At 47.4% G+C, this 21,868-nt stretch overlaps 1 protein-coding gene across 5 annotated transcripts in view; it reads right to left on the reverse strand.

Annotated features, from left to right (window-relative positions):
- Positions 1-21,868, reverse strand: part of NRP2 (neuropilin 2) — a 115,116-nt gene that overhangs the window by 21,428 nt on the left and 71,820 nt on the right. For 3 of the 5 annotated variants that reach the window (XM_089916485.1, XM_022567493.3, XM_022567495.3), the window contains 3 exons: positions 11,698-11,960; positions 10,046-10,142; positions 8,902-8,937 (listed from right to left, as the gene is read on the reverse strand). In XM_089916485.1, coding sequence (XP_089772611.1) covers positions 8,902-8,937; positions 10,046-10,142; positions 11,698-11,960 — 396 coding nt within the window. The remainder of the gene's footprint in view (positions 1-8,901; positions 8,938-10,045; positions 10,143-11,697; positions 11,961-21,868) is intronic. The other 2 variants (XM_022567494.3, XM_022567496.3) reach the window with 1 other exon arrangement.

A 21,868-nucleotide genomic window follows, 5' to 3' on the forward strand; every position in this document is an offset into this window, starting at 1 on the left:
ATGGTTATACAGCAAGTAAGTGGGAAGTTCGATATTCAACCAACCAAGAGCTGTGTGATTCCAAAACTCTTTTCTTCTTTCTGTTAAACCACAATTACTGTATAATATATAGAAGCATTATGATTCACACACATGCGCGCACGCACGCACACACACACACACACACGCACACACACAGAGGAATACATGCAAGTAAGTGATGCTGATATGACTTCTGGGATTCCATAGCACTGATTCTCCGAATGCGCGGATATACAATATTTGGTCTGGCTGGCCAGCATTCTCAAACAATGTATTAATTAGGCTGGCTAGACTTGAAGGGGAATTCCACTTTGGTTTGCCAAGGCTTCCATGCCCACTGAAAATCAGCCTGGTCTTGTCTAAACAGGTCAATTACCACCGTCAAGAAATGAGTACTGCATCTTCATGTTTTTAATTGAATGGAGGATTTAAAAAGCTGATTGGAAGGAAGTTGCAGCCAAGAAATGTGAGTGCAAAACGATAGTAGGTATGTGAGAGCGAGAGTAAGTGAGAGCAAATTCTAATCACGGAAAAGACAGAGGACGGAAGAGAAGCTAGCAGAGGATTTAGAAGGCAACCACATTCACTGGCTAGCCTCTGGTTGCCATGGAGATGATGTTGTAGATTTAAGCCCAGGGTAACTCTGGGGAACGACTGGCTAGAGTCCCATTTGATGTAAAACGGTGCTACAGCTTGATTCTCCCAACCATTCACATCAGATGAGAATCTGGCCCAGAGTGGGGCTAGGAGATTTTGAGCTTGCCAGAACCAGACATGATCCTTACTTCTGAAAAATGATGTATGCTTAACCTATGAAAAATCCCTCCTAGCTGCCTCCATCAAGTAGGGGTGGCCAGAAAGATGCATCCCCTCCATCCTTGCGATACCCCAGGTGGGAGCCACGGGCGGGAGGTGCTGCTGCCCTCTCCGTGCGCCGTTGGTCCTACTCTGTGGGTGGATCTCTGCTCAAGATTCAGACAAGCCTCATTTATATTTTCACGCCTCCCTCACGAGACGCGGAGCTCTCAAGCAGAAGAACTCGCTCTCATCTTGGTTTCTACCTCAGGGTATGCACCAAGGCGGCTCTCCATAAATGCTCGTGATGAAAAGACTGAACTGAGGTGAAGACTCCTATTTCTCTTTTTTTTATTTTTTTCGGTACGCGGGCCTCTCACTGTTGTGGCCTCTCCCGTCAGCGGAGCACAGGCTCCGGACGCGCAGGCTCAGTGGCCATGGCTCACAGGCCCAGCCGCTCCGCGGCATGTGGGATCTTCCCGGACCGGGGCACGAACCCGTGTCCCCTGCATCGGCAGGCGGACTCTCAACCACTGCGCCACCAGGGAAGCCCTCCGTCTTTTAATCATTTCATTACTGTAGCTGCGAAAGCTCCCTTCCTACTTTCCTCCTTCCCTCCTTCCCTCCTTCCCTCTCTCTCTCTGTGACCATATTGAAAATTATGCACAGAAACTGAAAGAGAAAGCAAGGCACTGAAAATGGCTCCTTGAAATGGCCAGCTCGTGAGTCACAAGGAACTGGTGTCAACTCATTATTCAGGTCACCAAGAGTGTCTGCTGCCTGGCAACCATCCTGCCATTGGATTTTCATGTGGGCTCAGAAGAATGCACGAGCAGCACAAAGTGTGCAGGGATGGGCTCCAAGTTCCTCTGTGCCACCGCCTCTCCACGGTGAAACCCATTCTCTAATGAGGCTGCAGCTCACCGTGAGAGGAAAGGAAGGCGGTAAATCCGCAGGGATTAACTTTCCCCTCTGAAGCGCCTGACTAGACCACAGAGCAGGAGCGCAGATTTTTGTCAAGCAGAAAACTGTCACAACTGCTCATGTTCTCACCAACACCGCACAGCCTCGGTTCAAAGGTTTGCTTTCCCTCAGCCAAAATGCTGGTCCTCAACATTAAACACATCCCCTAGGGCTCAACGCGCCGGGGGCTGGGGCCTTCATGTGACTCCTAAAGTGTGGCTTATGATAGAGACAAAGTTGGGGCACGGTGGGGAGGATCTGGGGGACCCGCTGGAGAAGAAGAAATCGCATTCTGTGGATTACAGATTCAGAATCAGAGATAGACCCCTCGCCTCAAGTTCTGCTCTGCTTTGGAAGACAAACCCCACTTTATTATAAAGCCCTCTTCCCCTTCCCCCTAACACTCCCCTCCCCAGAAATGATTGCCATGTAGAAAATTTTAGTGACAAAAGCCATTTGGTGGACGTCACGTTGGTTCCTTAAACTTTTTCCTTGGACAGTTGTTTGGAGAAATGAGAAAACATACTATATGAATTTGTGCTTTTATTGTTAAAGGAGTCAGAAAAGAGAGGATACACCTAACAGCCCTCCTCTCACCCCCCTCAGGCAATTTTTGATGACCTGCAGTTCGGGGCCAGAGTTTCTTAGGACATTCTCCAGCTAAAGAGACTCAGCTCCCACAGGCTGGTGGTTCGCTGGTTTGGAACCTGGCTCTGTGGCAGTCTTCAGGGGCTGTGTGCTAACGAGGCTGTGGTTTGCTAGCCAGAGAAAAGGAAGGTGATAGATCCATAGGGGTTAAATCCCCTTTCAAAGCGCCTTTGCAGATAACAGCAGCAATCCCAGGAATGTCCGATGGGTGGATGGATGGATGGATGGATGGATGGATGGGTGGGTGATTAGATGAATGACTGGACAGATGAATGGAGGAATGAACTTTGGACCTACATTCAGACTCCCTGGAAAAAATGTTGATGACCTAATAGTACTTCATAGAATAGCTATTCTTGGAAAGTGTTAGATCCTGTTAGCTCATACCATACCTCTGTGTCAAACTGCAAAAAGGTGCCCCCTTTGGGCAGATGCTGCCTGCACCAGGTACCCAGGTTGGTGAGTGGCTGCATTTTAGCCCCACTTGCCCCCCTCAGCCATATGGGATGGCTGGGCCTTTGCTTCACAACACAGGAGCCAGGGCCACGTCCCCCAGGATGGCAGAAAGAATGCAGGTGACTTCAACCTTGCCCAGCACTGGTGACGTGCGGACCTGAATGTCCCCTCTGATTGTTCTAACATCCCCCACTTACTCACATACCTTGTTTTCCCCCCAACTGCAAAATGCTTTCAACGCCTCTTCTATTTTCCATTAATTTCTACCTTCTAATTTTCCATGAAGTTTTCTCATCGTGTGAAATAATGAGAAACAGAAATTTAAATAGTCAGTAACTCCAAGTGTATTTGCAAGGTTGAGCAGGCTTCCACCTGCAAAGTTCTGAGCCACCTGGAGAAAGCGGTAATGTGAAGGTGGAGAATTTGAAGTTTGAGAAACAAATTCTAAGAAGCCATGCATGGAAGGAAAATACGGGGAAAAAATGACACTGCCAGTAGCTTTCTTCCATTCCTATTGTGCAAATAGGGTTACAGAATTAATAAGCAATTGGGAAATGTGACCATAACTACAACTATTAATGAACGGACACTTCCGGGGTGCCGGGCATTGGGCTATACGGTGAATCATCTTTATTCTTCATGACTTTCAGATGGGAGAGCTGAGAACCTGAGAGGATAAGTGATTTTTCTCCCGGTTCTACCTGTAGGAAACTGAGGAGGAGGGCGGGGGGGGGCGGGGGAAGCACACAGTGAAACCCTAGAGATGGCCCAGAGCCCTCAGAGGAAGCTCACACCGCTGGGAAGTGGCAGGGTCGGGACGGGAAGCACGTGGACCAAATCTTCCGCCTGTGCTGGAGCCCAGGGGTCAGATAACCAAATGTGGCTCACTGCCTATTTCTGCACGTCTGGGAACACGGCCACCCTCATTACATATGGCTTCTGGCTACTTTTGTGCTACAGTGGCCGCGAGTAGTGGTGACGCAGAGTGTCATAAAGCCCAACATATTTACGATCTGTCCTTTTATAGAAAAAGTGTGCAGACCCCTGTTCTAACCACGTAGGGATGGAGCACGAAGCAGCCCTCCCCCTTTCTGCCTCTTACTTCTGTTGGAAGCGGTCTGAGGACTGTCTCAGTCGAGTTCTCACTGAATCACCGGAAAGAGACAGCATCTCCTACAGCTAAGTTTATGACATGTCCTCCGGACCTGGAGGAGTCACCCAAGTTTCCAAAAGAAATGTTTCGAAAGACACCAAAGGTAAATCATCTCTGTCAGAGGGGAACAAACAAGAAGGCTCGTTGCAAATCAGAACTGTTTAAGGCCTGGCCTGTCTGCGGTCTTTTATGCATAGGTTGAAAACGAAGAGCTGGTGAAGGGGCATTTCAGATGAAAGACTTATGTAATTTGTGAGATTAAACAAACAAAAGAGAAGGCTGGCTCCTCTAGAAAAGTTTACAGAAGAGAGTCGAAGAATGTGGTCACGCCCACTGATCTGTTGGGAAGACGAATGTAGAAGTGCAAAATTTCCCTGTGAAATGACCCTTCTGGGTTGCCTTGCACTCGGTGTGTGTGGGGATCACCGGAAGGTTTCCACTAGGTTAGCAGGAGACCTGGTGGTCTCCCACATCTGTCTAAACCCCCTTAAACTCAGATCTGTGGCTGGCTGAAGTCTCAGACACTTGTCCTCTCTTTGGTGGCACTTAGGCTACTTCTTTTATTTATTTATTTATTTTTAACACCTTTATTGGAGTAGAATCGCTTTACAATGGTGTGTTGGTTTCTGCTGTATAACGAAGTGAATCAGCTATACGTATACATACACCCCCATATCCCCTCCCTCTTGCGGCTCCCTCCCACCCTCCCTATCCCGCCCTCTAGGTGGTCACAAAGCACCGAGCTGATCTCCCTGCGCTACGCATAGGCTACTTCTTTTAAACTAAGGCTTGTCCTTCTGGTTCCTGGAGAGAGGAAAAGTCAGCGAAAAGAAATTCCTTCTCCCCTTAGAGAAACTGACGTTGCAGCTGTTTAGATGAATGGTAAACGTGCGGGGGGAGGGAGCGCGTCAGGCCTCTGTGACTTGAACCTCACAAAGGATGCCTCGGCGTCCCCTCAGGCGAGCAGCCACAGCTAGGCAGTGAGCGGGTCACACACTTCTCATCTCCAGGCTTCCCGGCTCAGCAATACCTAGCCCTGATCTGGCAGCTGGGCACGTCAGGGGGAGGGGGCCAAGGAGAAGGGGTCACACCCCACAGCTGCCTATCTGGAGCCCTGGCAGGGTTTAGGAATACTCCGCCTTCCATCAGAGGATTACTGCAGGAACGCCATTAACCCTCAATGTGTTTCGCAACTGCTTCTAGTGGAGAGAGCCGTGGGAGGGAGGGACGCCAAAGAAAGAGGGAATTTGAGGCCAACCCCACGTCCTGTACCCTGGGATGTGGCTCATCACACTGGGGGACAAAGCCTCGGGAGGCAGCCGACTGGTAGATCGACCCGGGATGAGGGTGGGGACAGAGAGATGGGGGCGGGAAATGGCGGAGATGGGCCGGTTGGTACCAAATAAACAGAGCTGAAAACCTGAGGCATAGGGTCAAATCCAAGCCAGCTCTGTCATTAGCTCAAAATGGGCCCCCTCTATGCCCAGGAGATAGCCCGTGCTGTCCACTTTCTCCTGGTTTTACCTGGTTGAAAACTGCCGAGGACTGCACAAGGTGAGACCCAAGAGATGGGCCCGACAGCCCTCAGAGCTGGTCTGAGGCATAAAACCCATGTTCACAGGCTTCAACAGGAGCTACTGATGCTCCTTTTAGCATCTATCAGTGGTAGGCGCAGCACTTCTGAATCCTTCACTCTCACTGCCGCCCCCGCCCCACCCCCACCCCGTGCCTGGGATTTCCATGGGTCTCTGACGGGTAGGGTACCAGACTCTGTCTCTTTGCTCCCGCTTTGTTCAAAGCCCACAGCCTCTAACACGAATAAGAACTCTTGCTTCCACTGCGACCTGCTAAAAATAACTGGCTGGTTAACAACTACAGAACTCTGATTATGGGCTTTATATATTTTTACTGGCTTCCTCATTACTCTTTTTACTTTTATTGAAAGAAGAAAGTGTTGGTTAAGAAAAAATAATCCATCACCTTAATTACACTCCTTTTTGGTTTTCCCCCATCCCCCGACCCTTACACACAGTTTTACATTTGTAAAAGCTCAAATTCTAGAACAAGATACATGACGGCACTTTGTCTATAGTCAGTGATTTAAAAGAGAAAAGAAAGAAAGAAAAAAGAAAAGCACACCCAGGCTACATTGTTTAGAACAACAGCGAAAAACATCTCTTTAAACATCGCATGACAACACAGCTTATTCACTCTCTCCTCCTCGCCCCTTCTGTACATGGCTCTCTTTTTCTCCGTGGCTTGTTTCTCCTCACTACTGACTCATACCCCGGTATGCAATCAAAGTATACACCCCAAGCAGAAGACACAAGGCGACTTGAATTAAAAGAAAATGTTCTATGGCAAGAAATGAGTAAGAGGCAGAAAATGAAAGACACTTCAAAATATAAAAGATTAAGACTATCTAATAAGCCCCGGTCCAGAGGCCATTTTTGTTGCATTTCCTTAAAGATTTACCTGGTACACATAGATCTCTCCTAAAGAACAAGATTGCTTCTGTCTCATGGTTAATATATAATGGAAAAGAAAAACAACTCCAATTCAAAAAAACATACTAACAATATATACGCCTGTTGATAATATTGTTTCACCATCAACTTTCCCTATCCTGCTTGCCCAAACCTGATTTCTCTGTTTCTCTTTCTGAGTGAAAGCCTGGTTTAAGCCCCAAGGAATCCACACCCCAGCAAGAGAGGGCTGCTGCTGCCCTGACCAGGAGAGGTGAGTAGGTTAGATAGAGCGAACGGTCCGCTTTCCTCGCCCAAATGGAAGGCTTCGCTCAAGTCAAAATCCAGAGGTGCCTGCTGAGGTCAGAGGCGCCTCAACCCAATAGAATCCTCCTTGGCCCTGGGTTCATCTGGCTACCAAGTCAGAGTTCCATGTAAAACTTGCCGATGTAATTGAAACTGTCCATTGTCAACTCCTATCCTGCTCTTGACTCCTTAGCCGAGTCTCTGCTCCCCACAGCTTGGTTTCCTCCTTCCAAAGATGTTCGTTATTTCTCAAGACAACAGCCGTGGGCCAATCCATGCCACTCGTGGGCTGCCTTTGCTTAACCCCCAAAGCAGCCCATCGGGAGTGCACTGGAAATTCTTACCTTCGAGTCCCTAAGCCCTGTGTTTATTTTGGCTAAATGAGCACTGCGGCTCTGAGGCTGTTTTATTTATATATATATATATATTTTTTACAAGAGAACATGACTGGCCTGTGACGCTCATGGTAAACACAGCCTCCGGGACAGCACATGTGCCCTGGTTTGTTTATTCTTTTACAGAAGCAAAGTGCTTAGCCACCGTACGTGTCATTCACGGACCCAGACATGTGTGCTCACACAGCACAGTGTCTGCAGCACGGGCTGTAAGTCTGTAACCAGCCTTTCCTGGGAGCTCTGAGTCTCAACAATCAAAGTCATGTGAAACAACATAAGCAAGTTTCACCGCCCGAGCGTCCACGTTACCTTGGGTCCCGAAAGTTAGAACTTGAATTCAACTGTACTCCAAGCCGTTCAGTTTTGATCTCAGCTTTCCTTCCAATACTTTTAGATTCACATTAACATAAATCTCACACCCAAGGAGCACCAACAAATGCACATGAATACTCTTAATACTTTAAAATGTGCGGGGGGGGGGAGTGAGGATGGGGTTTAGGAGGCAAGGGAAGGTGAAAAAGAAAGAAAAGATATTCTACATAGGTAGGTCTGCCGTTCCCCGTGCTCCTGTCCTCTTCCTCAGCTACTGTCTCAGGGCTGTGGCTGAGGGGTGGCAAACTGGGTGAGATGATGTGGAGTCAGAGAGCACATCTAGGTGGCAACCGAGGAAGTCATCTCTCTCCAGCCAGGAGCTGGACAGATTACTGAGACTGAAGATAATGAGCCTAGACTTCAGACACAAAAATGACTTCCCTTACGCATAAAACAGGTTCCGTCCTTAGGTGAGGGTGAGTGTCTCTGAGTGCGCTTTCCCCCGCAGCCAACTCAAGCGAAGCATTTATAGAGTGGCTTCTAAATGCTTAGCATTGGAACCCGGGTGGAAATGTTAGCAGTGTCAACCAGGAGGACTGCAAAGAGGGTGAAATGTGAAATCCACTGCAGTAAACAGCACAGACATTAGCATCCCCAAGTTTGGAGGTCTTTCTTCCCTCCCTGGATAAGGCAAGCACCACACATTCCTATTTCTTTGCCCTGCTCTCTATTTACCTTATTAGGGATAAAATGCCCTTTTCTGTTCTTCCGTCTTGTATTGCAAGCGCTCTAACTCCAGGCACTGAATGAGCCTCCTTCTTCCCTTAATCAGACACCAGCTCCTGAGTTTTGCAACTTTCCCCCCTTTGGATTATCATTCCTTGTGTGTTTCCCCTAACTTTCTTCTCTCACAAAACTGCCCACCAGTGTACCTCACTGAGGGTTAATTGAGACCGCTGCCTTGGTACCCTGTGACTGGAAAGAAACCATCTTCAGGCGAAAATAAATCATTGCCACCTCATTTCACTTTTAATTTACTACTGACTTTTTTTGCTGTTCAGTCTCCCCACAGCCTCTCGTTTCTCACCACTCATGCATGTTCAGCCTCATTGCTCTCCGTTGGACAGTGCAAGGCTGAAAGGTTTATCTGTAACCTATTTGTCTCTATTACAGGTTTCTAAACTTTAATTAAAGAGACAGCGAGGATCTCAATCCCCCTTTCCCTGCATCTACAGGTGTTGTTGGCGCCACCTAGCGGTGAGAAGGTGTGGCATCTATTTTCTCTTGGGAGCTTTGTCAAATTTGGAGGCTTATTGCCTCCACCAAATTCGTATCACATGGGGGGAAGGAAAAGGCATGCAGAAATTTAAAAAGAACTTTTGTTTACCTTTAAAATTCTCACCTGCAAAAGCTGAGATGGGTTCTGGAAAAAAAACAGAAAAACGTTTGAGTTAGATAAGGGGAAGAAATAGGGTGAACAAAGGGTATGATGAAGATGAATTTCATCAAGGTTTTTATACTATCCCACGGAAAGTATCCCATGTCCTCCACATGCTCTAGCCCATGTCTAACACATCATCGTCATGGGGGCCGGGTAGGTGGGGAAAAGATTCTCAAAGTTGCTTTGGAACGAAAAGTCCTTTGTAGAGTAACGGATCACTTTCTCAGAGCCCGGATTACTTCTAGATGCCTGGGGCCCCGAGAATTGCCTGAAGAGACTAGGGTGGTCCCAGGTGCTCTGGCATCATCAGGCACACACACACCTGGGACCCACGTGCCAAGAAAAGCACTTGGTGAGTTATTATAGTTACTCTGCGGACTGAAAGTAGGTCTCGTTCCTTGTCAGGATTTCCTCTTGCTTTGGGGAATGTCCATGGCTCTGAGATGCACACGTTTTACTAGGTAAAACGTGTGCATCTCAGGCGGGCCGGCCGCTCAGCACTTCTGTCCAAGGTGACAGTGTCCTTCCTATGCTGGTCACCTGGCATGCAATGTTTAATCTTACAACTTTGGCATCTTGAGCATTAGAGATATTAGCCTCAAAGCAAAATCTAAACTCTTACTCCACATGCCATACCTTGCCCTGAAATTCATTCATGTAAAAGAGCTACTTGGGTAATTTTGTTATCACTCTGATATAACATATGTACTATTTTCGCTCACCAGTGAAGGCTTCCATTAAATCCATCAAACCTTTCCATCATGTAATTCTGACTGACAGTTGCTCTCGCCCTCTAGCATTTTCTTTGCTAAAAGCTGGAGTCTGATGATGGGGTCTTGGCACCCTGAATCTCCATATACTTAGTGCGTGTCTATTTCTGAATGGGAACGGGGATATAAGACTTCACCTCATCTCACCCCTCTCCCATCCTGAATGCAGCCCAAGCTATAACTGCACTCACACCTCGCCTCCCGCACAGACTGGAGCTGCCCCACCCACTGGGTAAGAGCTGTGTTTGAAAACGATGTGCTGTCTCTTCTTGTACATCCCAGCCCTTGGAAGAGCCACAAAGAGGCAGATATTCACGTACCCATACAGTTCTCCAGCGGGACATCGGTGCTTATCCGAATGTCATCAATGGCAATTTCTCCCGAACGTCCTTTTCCTATAACTCCCTCGAACACGATCTAGAAGCCGGAAGAAAAAGAGCCATGGTTAACTGAGCTTCCTCGTCCAAACAGTGCAAAGATTTCCAATTTTCTGTTAACTGCAGCTTAAAATGTGTGTGTGCGTGTGCGTGTGCGTTACTGCACCTGGTACACATCTGTTGACCACATGGCTATGGTGCTTGAAATCTTAATTTAAAAAGAGTTGGTTCAAATCAAATGCATATTTGAGGTGATTAAAGAATACATATATAACAAAGTGATGGATATTGTTGTCCAGTAACCAGAATGTATTGACTAAAAGGACCACAATCAGAGCACGTTTAATGGAGAATTGAAATTTCCCTAGCCATTTTTGATATTTTGTCTCATAAATCTTTCAAATGCCCAATCCAGGTATTTGGAAACTCAGAGGACACGAGCAGGTGGGGGTAAGGTGAGAAATGTAGTATACAGGTTTGTGTCCCCTTGGGGGTAACACTGTCATATGGCTCCATTATTACAATGAGTAGGGAAGTGATTTTCCTTCACCACTAGTTTACTGAGCACCTAATACGTGCCAGGCACCATGACAGTTCCAAAGCCTAATAAGAGAAGACCCTCTGACCAGGAAATCTCACCGTTTAGTGGGCGAGACAAAAATGCCAACAGGTACTCGCAACACCATGCCCTGAGGTTTATAAGTGGGAAGGCAGGTGCGGGGTTGGGGGGAGGGACTCAGGCTGCCTAACAAGCTCGAGAGTGACTGCAGGCAGCACACAGGAGCCCCTCTGCTCTGTGGTCTCCATGCCGCCCGCCCTCGTTCTCGCCCTCCCCAGGTTCTCTCTGCAAACGAGCACATGTCCTCTGGCAAGCTGAGCGCGCAGTTGGCTGCTTCACCAGCCATCTGTTGCTGTTTCTCGTCTGGGGAGGAGCAGGTTAACGCTATGGCTGGTTCTCAGTCACCTCTTCCACAGTATGCCCACTCCTACCCAAGTTTCAGCCCCAGCTGTGCGTACCCATCTGTGCCTCGGGCGCTTGCTCTGTGGGGCAGAGATAATAGAACTCAACTCCGGGAGCTGCTGGGAGAGATACCACTCACTTAGGAGTCTCTCTGGTCTGCTGGCCACTAAGCACCAACAGCGACCCTCCCCTTCCCGTGTTCACACTTGCTGGGACAGGGGTGGGAGGCTGTTTCCCTCTCCTCCTCGGAGTCTGAGGGGCTCCACAGGCTTCTTCCCCTTGTGTGTGGAGGGTTTGTTTGTGTTTATTTCCCTGGCTTCTGCGTCCCTTTGTCAGCCTACCTGATAGCAATCTAAAATAAAATGGAGAGAAGAAACATTTGTCGGAGAAGGTTTCAGCAATATAAAAGGCGATAGGAGGAACAAAGAACCAAGTCTGGGTGTAGAGATAGGCACATTCTGAATAACAAATAAGAGTGTCATTTAGTTGCCATGGCAACGTGAGAAACACAATGAAAACAGCGGCGCTTAAGCGCGTTCCCTAAAGATGAATGGGCACGGCCCTTTGAAATATTGAAACACAGATCACAACGATTCCCTCGGATCTCCGCAACGGTCCCCCGTCGCCACCCCACCTGGTACTCCATGTCATAGCTGGGCAAGATGATCCGCCCGTGTTTCCACTCGCCGCCCTGGTCCTCGCGGATGACCCAGAGGAGCTTGCTCTCCTGGCTGGCTTCGCGCACTACCTGCAGCGCCACCCCGCGGCCTCCCGTGGCTTGGTACTGGAACTCCATGCACACGGGGCTCCGCGGCAGGTGGACGGGTGGGCTGATGAGCCGCGCGTACTGGCCCTCTCTCCCGCCATCACTCTGCAGCCGCAAGAAATTCCTGTCATCTGGGGGGAAACAAACCCAAACAGGGGTTCCTGGTAAATAACTGGGAAAGACACCAGTTGGCAGTTGTGGTCCCTCCGGGGGGAAGCTGGGGCAGAGTTTGGGTGTCTTTTATTTATGAACTAGTTCTCCAGGCCCTGTGTCCCTTTCTTAGGGCTCTGGAACCCGGACTCAAATGCTGCATCCTCTTGAAGCCCTTTCTTGAGTCTTTCCGTCAAGAAGGTCCCTCCTGCCTATTTCCCTGCATCACTTCTTTTGTGCCTTTTACATATGGCACCCGGCGTCGCTGGCCGTAGGTCTTGGCTGGTTGTATTTGTACTTGTCTTTCCCCCCTAGATTCCGAGAGGCCAGACCTACGTTTTACGCATCACCGGCTTACCCAAAGGGCCAGTGCACTCTAATGAACTGGATAATAAAGTGGTGAAATGGCTGCTAGACTAGAGGATGTTTCTGGCCAGGTGGTTTATAATTCAAGGCTTTATCATCTTGGCTGGGCACTGTCCAAATGGAAGACATTTAAAAGCTTCTGTCTCCGACGGTGCTACTGGATGGTGCCTGGGCTCTAGTAACTGCAACTCGGAAGACTCACATCCCTGCTCAAGCAGAACAGGGAATGGTGGCATCACAGGGGTGATTCAGGGGGCCTGAGACCCCAATCCCTTCCCCGACCAGTCTGGGGAGGCCTGAACTTGGCCTTCCTTAGAGAGCCAGGCAAACACAGCCCCAATGAAAACAAGTGCTGTCATCATCACTGACAAAGGCTAAGTGTTTAGCAGAGAACATACACATATTGGGAAATGAAGGTTTCGCCCATCCAAATGTTTGAAGAGCGTGTCTTTTGGCCGATTAGTGTTTAGATACATCAGGCACTGTGTGGGAGGCCGAGCTCCCGTTCCTGCTGGCAGACCCCATGCCTTGCAGACACAGGTCTGGGGACCCGCACCAGCAAATCCAGCTCGTGGAGGAGCATTCCGGCCACTTGCATGGAGAACAGGATGGCATCTGAGGAGAAAGTCTCACGGCTTCCTTTGGGCCCTGAAACATCTTATGCTGAACACTTCTGCAAGATGGCGGGGGCACTTTTGCACCACATACCCAGCACATCAGACACCTCAGGATCAGGTTAATCTGAGACGTGGGCACAGAGCTCTCTTACTCAACAGGGACTGTGAACCTCCTGGGCTTATCAGGGGAGGACAGGCGGGCACTCCAGAGCCCTGAATCAACAGGGTGCTCCTGGACCACCGGTTTGCTGTTGCTCTTCCTGCTGACATCATCTTTCTAGTGAGAGCAGAGCCTGTGACAGTCATCAGTGGCCCAGAAACAGCTCTTTCAACTCTCCTCCTCCTGGCCACGTCTCTCCCTGTCTCCCCTAAGTCCCTTCTGGTTAGATTCTCCAGGGTTATTGCTCTAGAAGCTACCCTCCCCTGAAGTCAAATTAGACCAGCTTAGGATGCAATAGTCAGGATTCCAGTTTGGGACTCCTTAACCATCCAGAACCACGCTGGTCTAATATCCCACAACACGGGACCTCTTCAAGGCCAAAGTCAGCACAGGTAAGTAGGCAGCTGTCTGGAGCAGAGCATTTTAATGATGGCGATCTACTGAGGGAGGAGACACTGGTGCCACAAGCAGACACACAAAGAACTCCTGAACCTACGCTTCTCCTATCAGATCTCATTACTGCCACTATTAAGGGCAATAAGTCTAAGTCATATTTGCATAATGCTTTACAGGTTACAAAGCATGCTGATATGCATTCATAATTTAATCACTGCTATATGCTCGCGAGCTAGGTCTTACTAATCTTCTTTTGCACAAGACGTAGAAACTGAGGCTCAGAAAGGCTCAAGTGACTTTCCAAGGGAGAGAAGCTAGTGAGTAGCACAGCTGGACTTGACTCCAGGTTTCCCCACATTCATGCAGTAGGCCCTTCACTTCAGCTGTGACCCCAGTACCTTGTCCCAAGTCCGTGTAATCAATCACATGCTATTCAAGGCAAACTGGCTTCTCTGCTGAGCGCTGTTGCCTTTTCTCCATTTACCTGTAATTCTCTGCTCCCCGACCCCCATCCCACCCCTTTTGCCAGTTCTTCTCCTAACCATTCTGGCGCATTTCAACATTAATTCCTCTCTTCTCTCAACAGCTTGAGCATCTACTGACCACACCACTGATTTTACCTTGCTTTAAAAAAGACTGGAGACCATTTTTCATGTGTTTCAGCGGGTAAACACCCACTGCCTTGTACTGTAATTTAACTGTTTGGTGTGTGTCTTTCCTATTGCCCTGGTTAGATGTAAGGTCCTGGCCTTACACATAGAAGGGTTAATAATGCTTCTTCTCCCTGCCCCTAGACAGTGACAAATACATGCCACCACTCAGGAAAATTTTGTTCCCATGAATGAATGAATGACAAACACATGGATAAAGAATGCAGTGAGGCTGCCCATTGGAAACAAGAACAGAGGGGGAATCACCTGGCCTCCGGTAAGTCCTCAGGTTCATATAATCTTCTCTCACAGTTCCCTCCCATTCTACTGAGCCAACAGCCTTTTTCAAAGGTGAGGGGATTTTTTTTTGAGATGCTCTGCTTCTTATTACGGAACATTTATACTGCAGTATGAGTATGTATAAAGAAAAAGGTACAATAGCTTTTGCAAAGTGAATATACCTACAGTCGATAGATAGATCCAAAAACAGGGTGACCGTGGAAGCATCCAGTCCACTGAGCTACCAGCGAGAACCCCCCAAACGCTCCCATGCTCCAGTCGTTTCCAAGCCTTTACTGTTTCCACCCGTATATAAAGGAAACCAGATTTCAGAGACTTATTATTCAGCCTTCTTCCTTCACAGTTTCACAAATAAGACCCACTGGCTGCCTGAAAATTGCTTTGGCAGAAATACTGTCACTTGTGTGAATTTACGTTTCTAAGCAGCAGGGGAATCATAGCATAATGGTTAGAATTTAGTAAGTGAAATGTGTGTGGAGGTGGAAAGAGCTGGGCTGGCTGGGGTTTATCCGGTCTGTTTTATTTACCCATCCTGTTGCTAAAACTTCAGGCACGATGAGGCCAAAGGTTTCACAGACTGCCTCTCCCGGGGACCTGAGCTGGCCCCCTCCTCTCTCCCTCCCTTTCCTCTCCTCTCTTCTCTCTCTCTCTCACAATAAGATGATAATCACTATGCGTGATTTAAAGGACCACTGGAAGACCGGGGAGTTAATGCTGGTGACGTGCTAAGCACGAGCAGCTGAAGGATCATAATTCAGTGCTGACATCTGAGCTAATCCACTAGTTTGCAGAATCTCAAGAAAAGCAGGCCTCTGAATTTCACTTAGTGAAATCATTTGTTCCCCACTTGTCTGTTAAGTGCTATGAGCTCGAGGGAAGAAAGATGATATGTAAATTTAAGGAATTAGCAGCAGACATCAGTCAGAGGGACGCTGAGCTGCAAAACGTCCCTGCCTGTCACTGACAGGGGACTGATTAGAAGCAGGACATCATGAAGGAATGGCTTCGGCCAGGAAAAGCCCAGAGATGGGGAGAGGAAGAGTAGGGGCAAGAGAATTGTTGTGACCTGAGCACCTCTGTGTGCCAGATATCACACTGGTGGCTTTGTTGCCTTCCGTAATCTTCCCTGTGAATTAAGTATTACGTTCTCCATTTTTACCAAAAAGGAGACAGAGGCTCAGAGAATTGAAGTCATGTGTCCCAGACCACTGCTAGAGAGTGATGGAAGTAAGATCTGAGCCCTGACTGGACTGAGAAAAATCGCCAGAAACTCGCCTCTCATCTGGGCTGGAATCCTGATGTTTGCTAGTCTTTTAAAACCTCAGTCTTCCCATCTGTGAAATGGATATAATAACAGCAATACTGCATAGGGTCGTGAGGAGGAGGAAATGGAAAGAGCCTTGTAAGGTGCTTTGCATACGAACAACGCTCCATAAATGCTCTGATCTTCATTTCCACTGCCATCACTAAACCACTGCCTCCTGTGCTGGCCTTTTTGTTTCTTTTAGAAAGAAAAAGGGTCCAAAGAGCACCAATAACCTGGGAGGACCAATCCAAGACTCAAAGGAAGTAAGATTTGGCTCAAGGACAGTAAAGATATTCTCTGGAATAAGATGGTTCCCAGATCCATCCTAACTCCAGAAACCAGCCAGCCTCAAGTTGTACACATCAGACACTGTTTACCACATGCTTTTGGGTCAATCTACAGTAGATGAAATAAAATAATACATGATTCTGGAATGCGAGTGGGACCTCAAAAGACCATTTAGATGGGGCCAGCCCTGCTGCCCAGAGGAACCATGCTGAAAACATCCGCAGAACAGCTGTCCACCCTTCGCTTTAAATTCTCCAGAGGAGGAGTTTCCATAGGCCATGCTGGCAATGTGTCTTCTGGGTCACAGCCCTAACTGTCAGAAACTTCTTAATTTCATTTTTAAGTTTTCCTACTGTCATTTAGACACGTCCTCCTTCTATTCCCGACGGAGTGCAGCCAATTTCTGTCCTCTGACTTAGAAACACCTTCACTCGCGAAGAATTAAGACCCTGGTCTTCACTTCCTCAGGAAACACAACCCTTGCCTCTTTAAAAATCCTCTTTCCAGGGCTTTGGTTGTGGCAGGTCTCCACGTTGACCCTTCGCCAAGCTAAGTGCTTCAGTTCTTTGAAGTTATGGCACCCATATATGTGCTGTGAGCGAAGCACATGTGCTATCAGTGGAGTTTGTTCTTCTAGAACATTCTAATGTATGGCCTACCACTGCCAAACACAGAGGAAGTTTTAACAGACAGTGGCTGTTGGTGACTTGATAGAGCAAAGGGTTGGCCTGGCATGGGTGGGCTACTTTATTGATTTACTTAGACTTTAGGGGAAAAGCCCTTTGGATTGTTAAGAGGTCCCCAAACATGGCCAGCTAAGAGTCAGCTCTACCTGCTGGAGGCTGTCTTCTTGTTTCTGTAGCTGATGGCAGTGATGTCGGCAATGGATAGCTTCCAACGGGAAACAATGCAGAGGAGATACATTTAGCAGCAGAAAGAGAATGAAGAAAAAATGTTCCAGAGATACAATCCGTCTCCCCCCAGACCTGACATGTTTGGGAGGCATTTTGCTAGGTTCTTGACTCAAAACATCTGTTGTTGCCCATGACGCAGGGAAAACAATCGCATGGGAATGAACAACAGTTCGAAAGGGCAGAGAGGAAGTGCAGAGAACAAGGTCATTCAGCGTCTTAACCTGCTGCTGTCTCTAGAAAGGGTCTCCTGACATTTCACCTGGCGATTTATGACCACATCTGGCTTCAGCTGATCACGTGACCACTTCTGGCCCAACAGCCATGGAATCAGTGGTGCCGACACCTTACCAAAGCCTGAGATAAATCACCAGTCTGATCCTCCAGGCTATCGCAAAGCCAAACACACCATCTGTCCAACACACGCATCTCCTGGCTAGCATCTTGCCCTCCTACTAGAACAACCATCTGAAAGAATATTTAGTGCTGCAGAGATGGAGTCTCTTTGTACAGGTCATGCTTAAGACACGAGTCAGCCCCTCAGCTGGCCTCCCAAGGTCAGACCATCTCTGCTAAGGTCCTCAAATTAACAACCGGCTAAGGGAAACACTGACTTTGGATGAACTCTGCAGGATGTTCTCAAGGTTTGCAATTGACCACCTTGTGGACATTTGAGGTTTCAGACCTGGGCTTTGCAGGAGTCTATCTTGAGCTGCTTTTTTGGTATGTCGGCTTTCATGAAGGTTTGCAATCGACTCAGTCTGGTTATCACTCTGCCCCTTCATTATCAGTCTTACACACTCAACCAATCATGACTTTCAGAATAAAAGGAAGAGCTTCTCCTCTCTACTGCTGTCTTTTCTACAAAGTCAGAGATGTCTTCCTTCCTACGCTCCTTAAAGAAGGGCCTCTATGCTTTCCTTTTCCAGTGGAAGTTATTCCTTAAATATGGCTTTCTTTTAGCCCAGCTGTTCCTGATCTTTAATTATCTAGCCTGCTCTAAGCCCGAGAAGTTCCCGTCTCCCTATTTGTAGTGGCTGTGCCCCAGACACGCCACAGCACCCTCTTTCTGAAGGCAGTTCAAGCTGATGCCAATCCCGTGTCTGGATTGTTTGCTGCCATCGGTCCCACCTATGAGGGAGGTCTTTTGAGTTAAGAGAGTTGCTTTTTAATTCACAGAGTCCCTGCTAACTCACCGCCCAAAATCAAGCCCATTGTAAGCAAGCTGACTCATGAGTCATTTTCACTGATTTCTTTGCGACTGTCTACTGACCATACCCACTCACACTTAATCCTCTTGTGTGTATGTCCCATAGTGAACCACAGTTCTGGCCCTCCACTCTCATGGGGTTTATTCAGTGGCCCAACCTGCATCGAAACAGCCCTACGAGAAGTCAACAGAACTACCACTTACATCTGATGGAAGGGCCGCCATTTGTAAAATTTGAATATTCCAGAACCTTCTACGCTTGACTTACTCTCACTTGTTTTTGAACCCGGAGTAAAGGTTCTGGTCTCTCAATCCAATAAGCATATAAATGCTAGGTAGCCAAAGCTCTGTCCTTTTATAAAGGCATACTATTCCAAATAGCCTTTGCCTGTTTTCTTTATGTCACTTCCATGATTTGAAATGAAGTAATATTGTAGTCATACTTCGTTAGGTCAACAAATATATAAAAGAACACACATTTAGGGTGACCACACACTTGAGGATTCTGAAGCTGACCTGGAACAGTACCCTTTATCTCTAGTCTTGTCTCATTCCTGAAGATAATAATAACAACAACAACAATAATAGTAAAACAGTTATTACTATTATTGCTATTACTTAGTATTTACTCTTTTTTTTTTTTTTTGCGGTACGCAGGCCTCTTACTGTTGTGGCCTCTCCCGTTGTGGAGCACAGGCTCTGGACGTGCAGGCTCAGCGGCCATGGCTCACGGGCCCAGGGCGTGTGGGATCTTCCCGGACCGGGGCACGAACCCGTGTCCCCTGCATCGGCAGGCGGACTCTCAACCACTGCGCCACCAGGGAAGCCCCAGTATAGTTCCTATACTGTCTAATAGTATGTTACTTGCTTACTTTACTATGTTACTCACTGAGGTAAAATGACAGTGACAAAAAATGCCAGGCACTGAACACTCCCACCAAGGAGAAGGCACATCTCCCTAATTATTTTCTCTTGGTTTACACCAAACCAAGGGGCAACAGAGTCAGCAAGCACCCTGGAAGTTACTCTTCACGCCAAAAGGTGCTGCAGCTGTGCTGACCAAGACAGCATCCTGTGATAATGGACGTGTTCTCTATCTGCACCGTCCCACACAGAGTGGGTACTGAGCTCTTGAAATGTGGCTGATGTGATGGAGGAACTGAAGTTTTATCTGTATTTAATTTTAATTAAAATTAAAATAGTCACGTGTGGCTAGCGGCTACCGTATTACACAGGGCAGGTCTAGACACACGGGTTCACCATAGCATCTCAAGGCATTTTTGCCTTGTTCCTTAAAGAGCTGAATCCGATCTTCCTCAAAATTCTGTTTCTGATCAATGCACTTAAGAATATCTGTGGGAGATACAGCGGCTTCCACTAGGGAAGACATTTTCTGTGTCATTGTAGTTACAGAGCAAAGGCAAAGTGCTTTCTCAGAGAACAAGGTACTAGCTCCTCTGCAACCACCAGGGGTCACTGAATTCGGAACAGGGTCCCCAGGGGCTGGTATGAACACACTCCAGGCTTCTAAGCCACAAGCAAAGAGCTAAAAAAAGAAATTCTGAATATCTTGAAAGACTATCTTGAAAAACAAAAACAGTGGAATAAAACCAGTGGGTGTCTTGTCAGCCTTAAGCAACTATTACCACTAGCCAAAAGAACAGAACTAATTGCTTACTTAAAAGGAAAAGAAACAAAACAAAACAAAACATGAGAAAAGAACTAAATCAGAAAACATCTAAGGAATGTATGTAGTTTCCACAGACACTCCTAATCAAGTAGTCTGTGTATGATATTTGAACATGGCTGTTGTCTTTTTTCTTTCCTCCCTTCTCCCTCTGCACTTGATGGGGACACCTCCTTTCTTAAATGTAATTACTTTTGTTTACCTATCTAACAAGGAGATAAAACACATGGCACACTTTTCTTAAAGAGTGGAGGGGTCTCCTCTTTGTGGAGGGGCAAAGTGTGGGTGACACAGCACTTTCAGGCTTGACTTGGAAGGTCCCGGGACTCTGAACCCATTAGCATTTGCCCTGCCCCTAACCAAGCACAGCTGTTTCCTTTCTCCCAACTGCTCTCCTCGGGGCTCCAATTTTTTTGAAGAAGAAGAAAGGACCACCCTGAACAGAAAGGGCTCTCTATCCTCTCCTGCTTAGAGCCCAGTATCATGTTGTGTAAGGGGAAGGACAATGGGAAATACAGCAAATGATTTTTAAATCATCAGAGGATGGACAGAAGCACTCTGAAGACAACATTATGATTTTGTTTTCTGGAGGCAACATCCAAGGGCCACTTTTCCAAACTTCAGGGATTCCTTTGGAACAGGAAAATAATTACTTTCTTTTTCGATTTCTTAAGGGAGAAAAACATTAGATCTAGCAGTTCCTTATGGCCCTAATTTTCTTTCTGTCCCCATCCAGCCAGCTAAAGGTTGGACTTCTGCCTGCTCTGCAAGATTGCTCTGAAGAGCCTTCCCAAACCGCAGGGTGTAATGAATCAAGTGGAACGCGGGCAGGATGAGGATTCCCAGCCAGTAGCCGGGGTCAACCCATGGGGCATCAGGTGAGGGTGAGGGCTGGGCGAAGAGGGGGCAGAGGGGAACTGCGTCAAATGGAGAGTAGCTTAAGCTCTCCCCAAAGTGCCACTTGCTAACTGGTGGCCTTGGAGTCTGGACAGGGCTGACCTCAGGGATTCTTAGAGAAAATCTGCTCAGAAGAGTGCAAGGGAGGAAGTGGAATAATTAGAAAGAGCCTGAGGATGGATGCTGAATAAGAGCCAGTAAATCTCCCCTTGTTGTATCACCTGCATCCCTTTATTCAACGTGCCTTTGCCAAGCTGCCCCCTTATACAAACACCTCTCACACACACACACAAACACACACACATATAAACCACAAACACACTCAAACATAAACATACAGACACACACACACGCATATAAACCACAAACACACTCAAACATAAACATACATACACACACACAGATTCATACATGCACACAAACTAAACGTATGCATATACATATTTACAAACACACAAGATCTACACATAAAAACAACATATGCACGTACACACAAAACCCACAAATACCTTGAGAAAGAAAGACATACACACAGCGCACAAATGCACACGCATAAACATCACACATATACACACACAGTGCACAAATGCACACGTATAAACATCATACGTACACACACAGCGCACAAATGCACACACATAAACATCACACGTACACCACCCCACCCCCACGGCAAATTTTCTTTACGTTTGGATAAAAAGTGGAGGTTGGGAAAACAACCAATTAATTGGGCCAAGTCTCAAAGGAGAGGAAATGAAATGAAAAATCCAGGCTGGGTTATAAAAATAAGTATTTTTTTTCCAACGTGCAGGAGGCTCATTATATTAATTAAACATTATTGCAGGGAGCGAGGGGGGGAGGGTGATTAACGCTGGGATGAGGGTAAGTGTTCTCTCCTGTTGCCTGAGGCCGTGGTGATCTTCAGATATTAATCTCTCTGAGCACTCAAATCCTGAAGAGATAAACACTTGAAATATGAAAATGTTTTTCTCCGGAGCACATGCTGTGACCCTCCGGGAAAGCAAGTGCAGGAGACGGCCCGCGGAGAGCGTCCATCCCACTGCCGTCCCTGGAGACAGGGGACACGGCCAGTCCTTGGGG

The sequence above is a fragment of the Delphinapterus leucas genome, chromosome 8 (assembly GCF_059928025.1).
Source record: "Delphinapterus leucas isolate spDelLeu-1000000601 "Yukka" chromosome 8, BTC_Dleu_Yukka2, whole genome shotgun sequence".
Classification (NCBI taxonomy): Eukaryota; Metazoa; Chordata; class Mammalia; order Artiodactyla; family Monodontidae; genus Delphinapterus; species Delphinapterus leucas.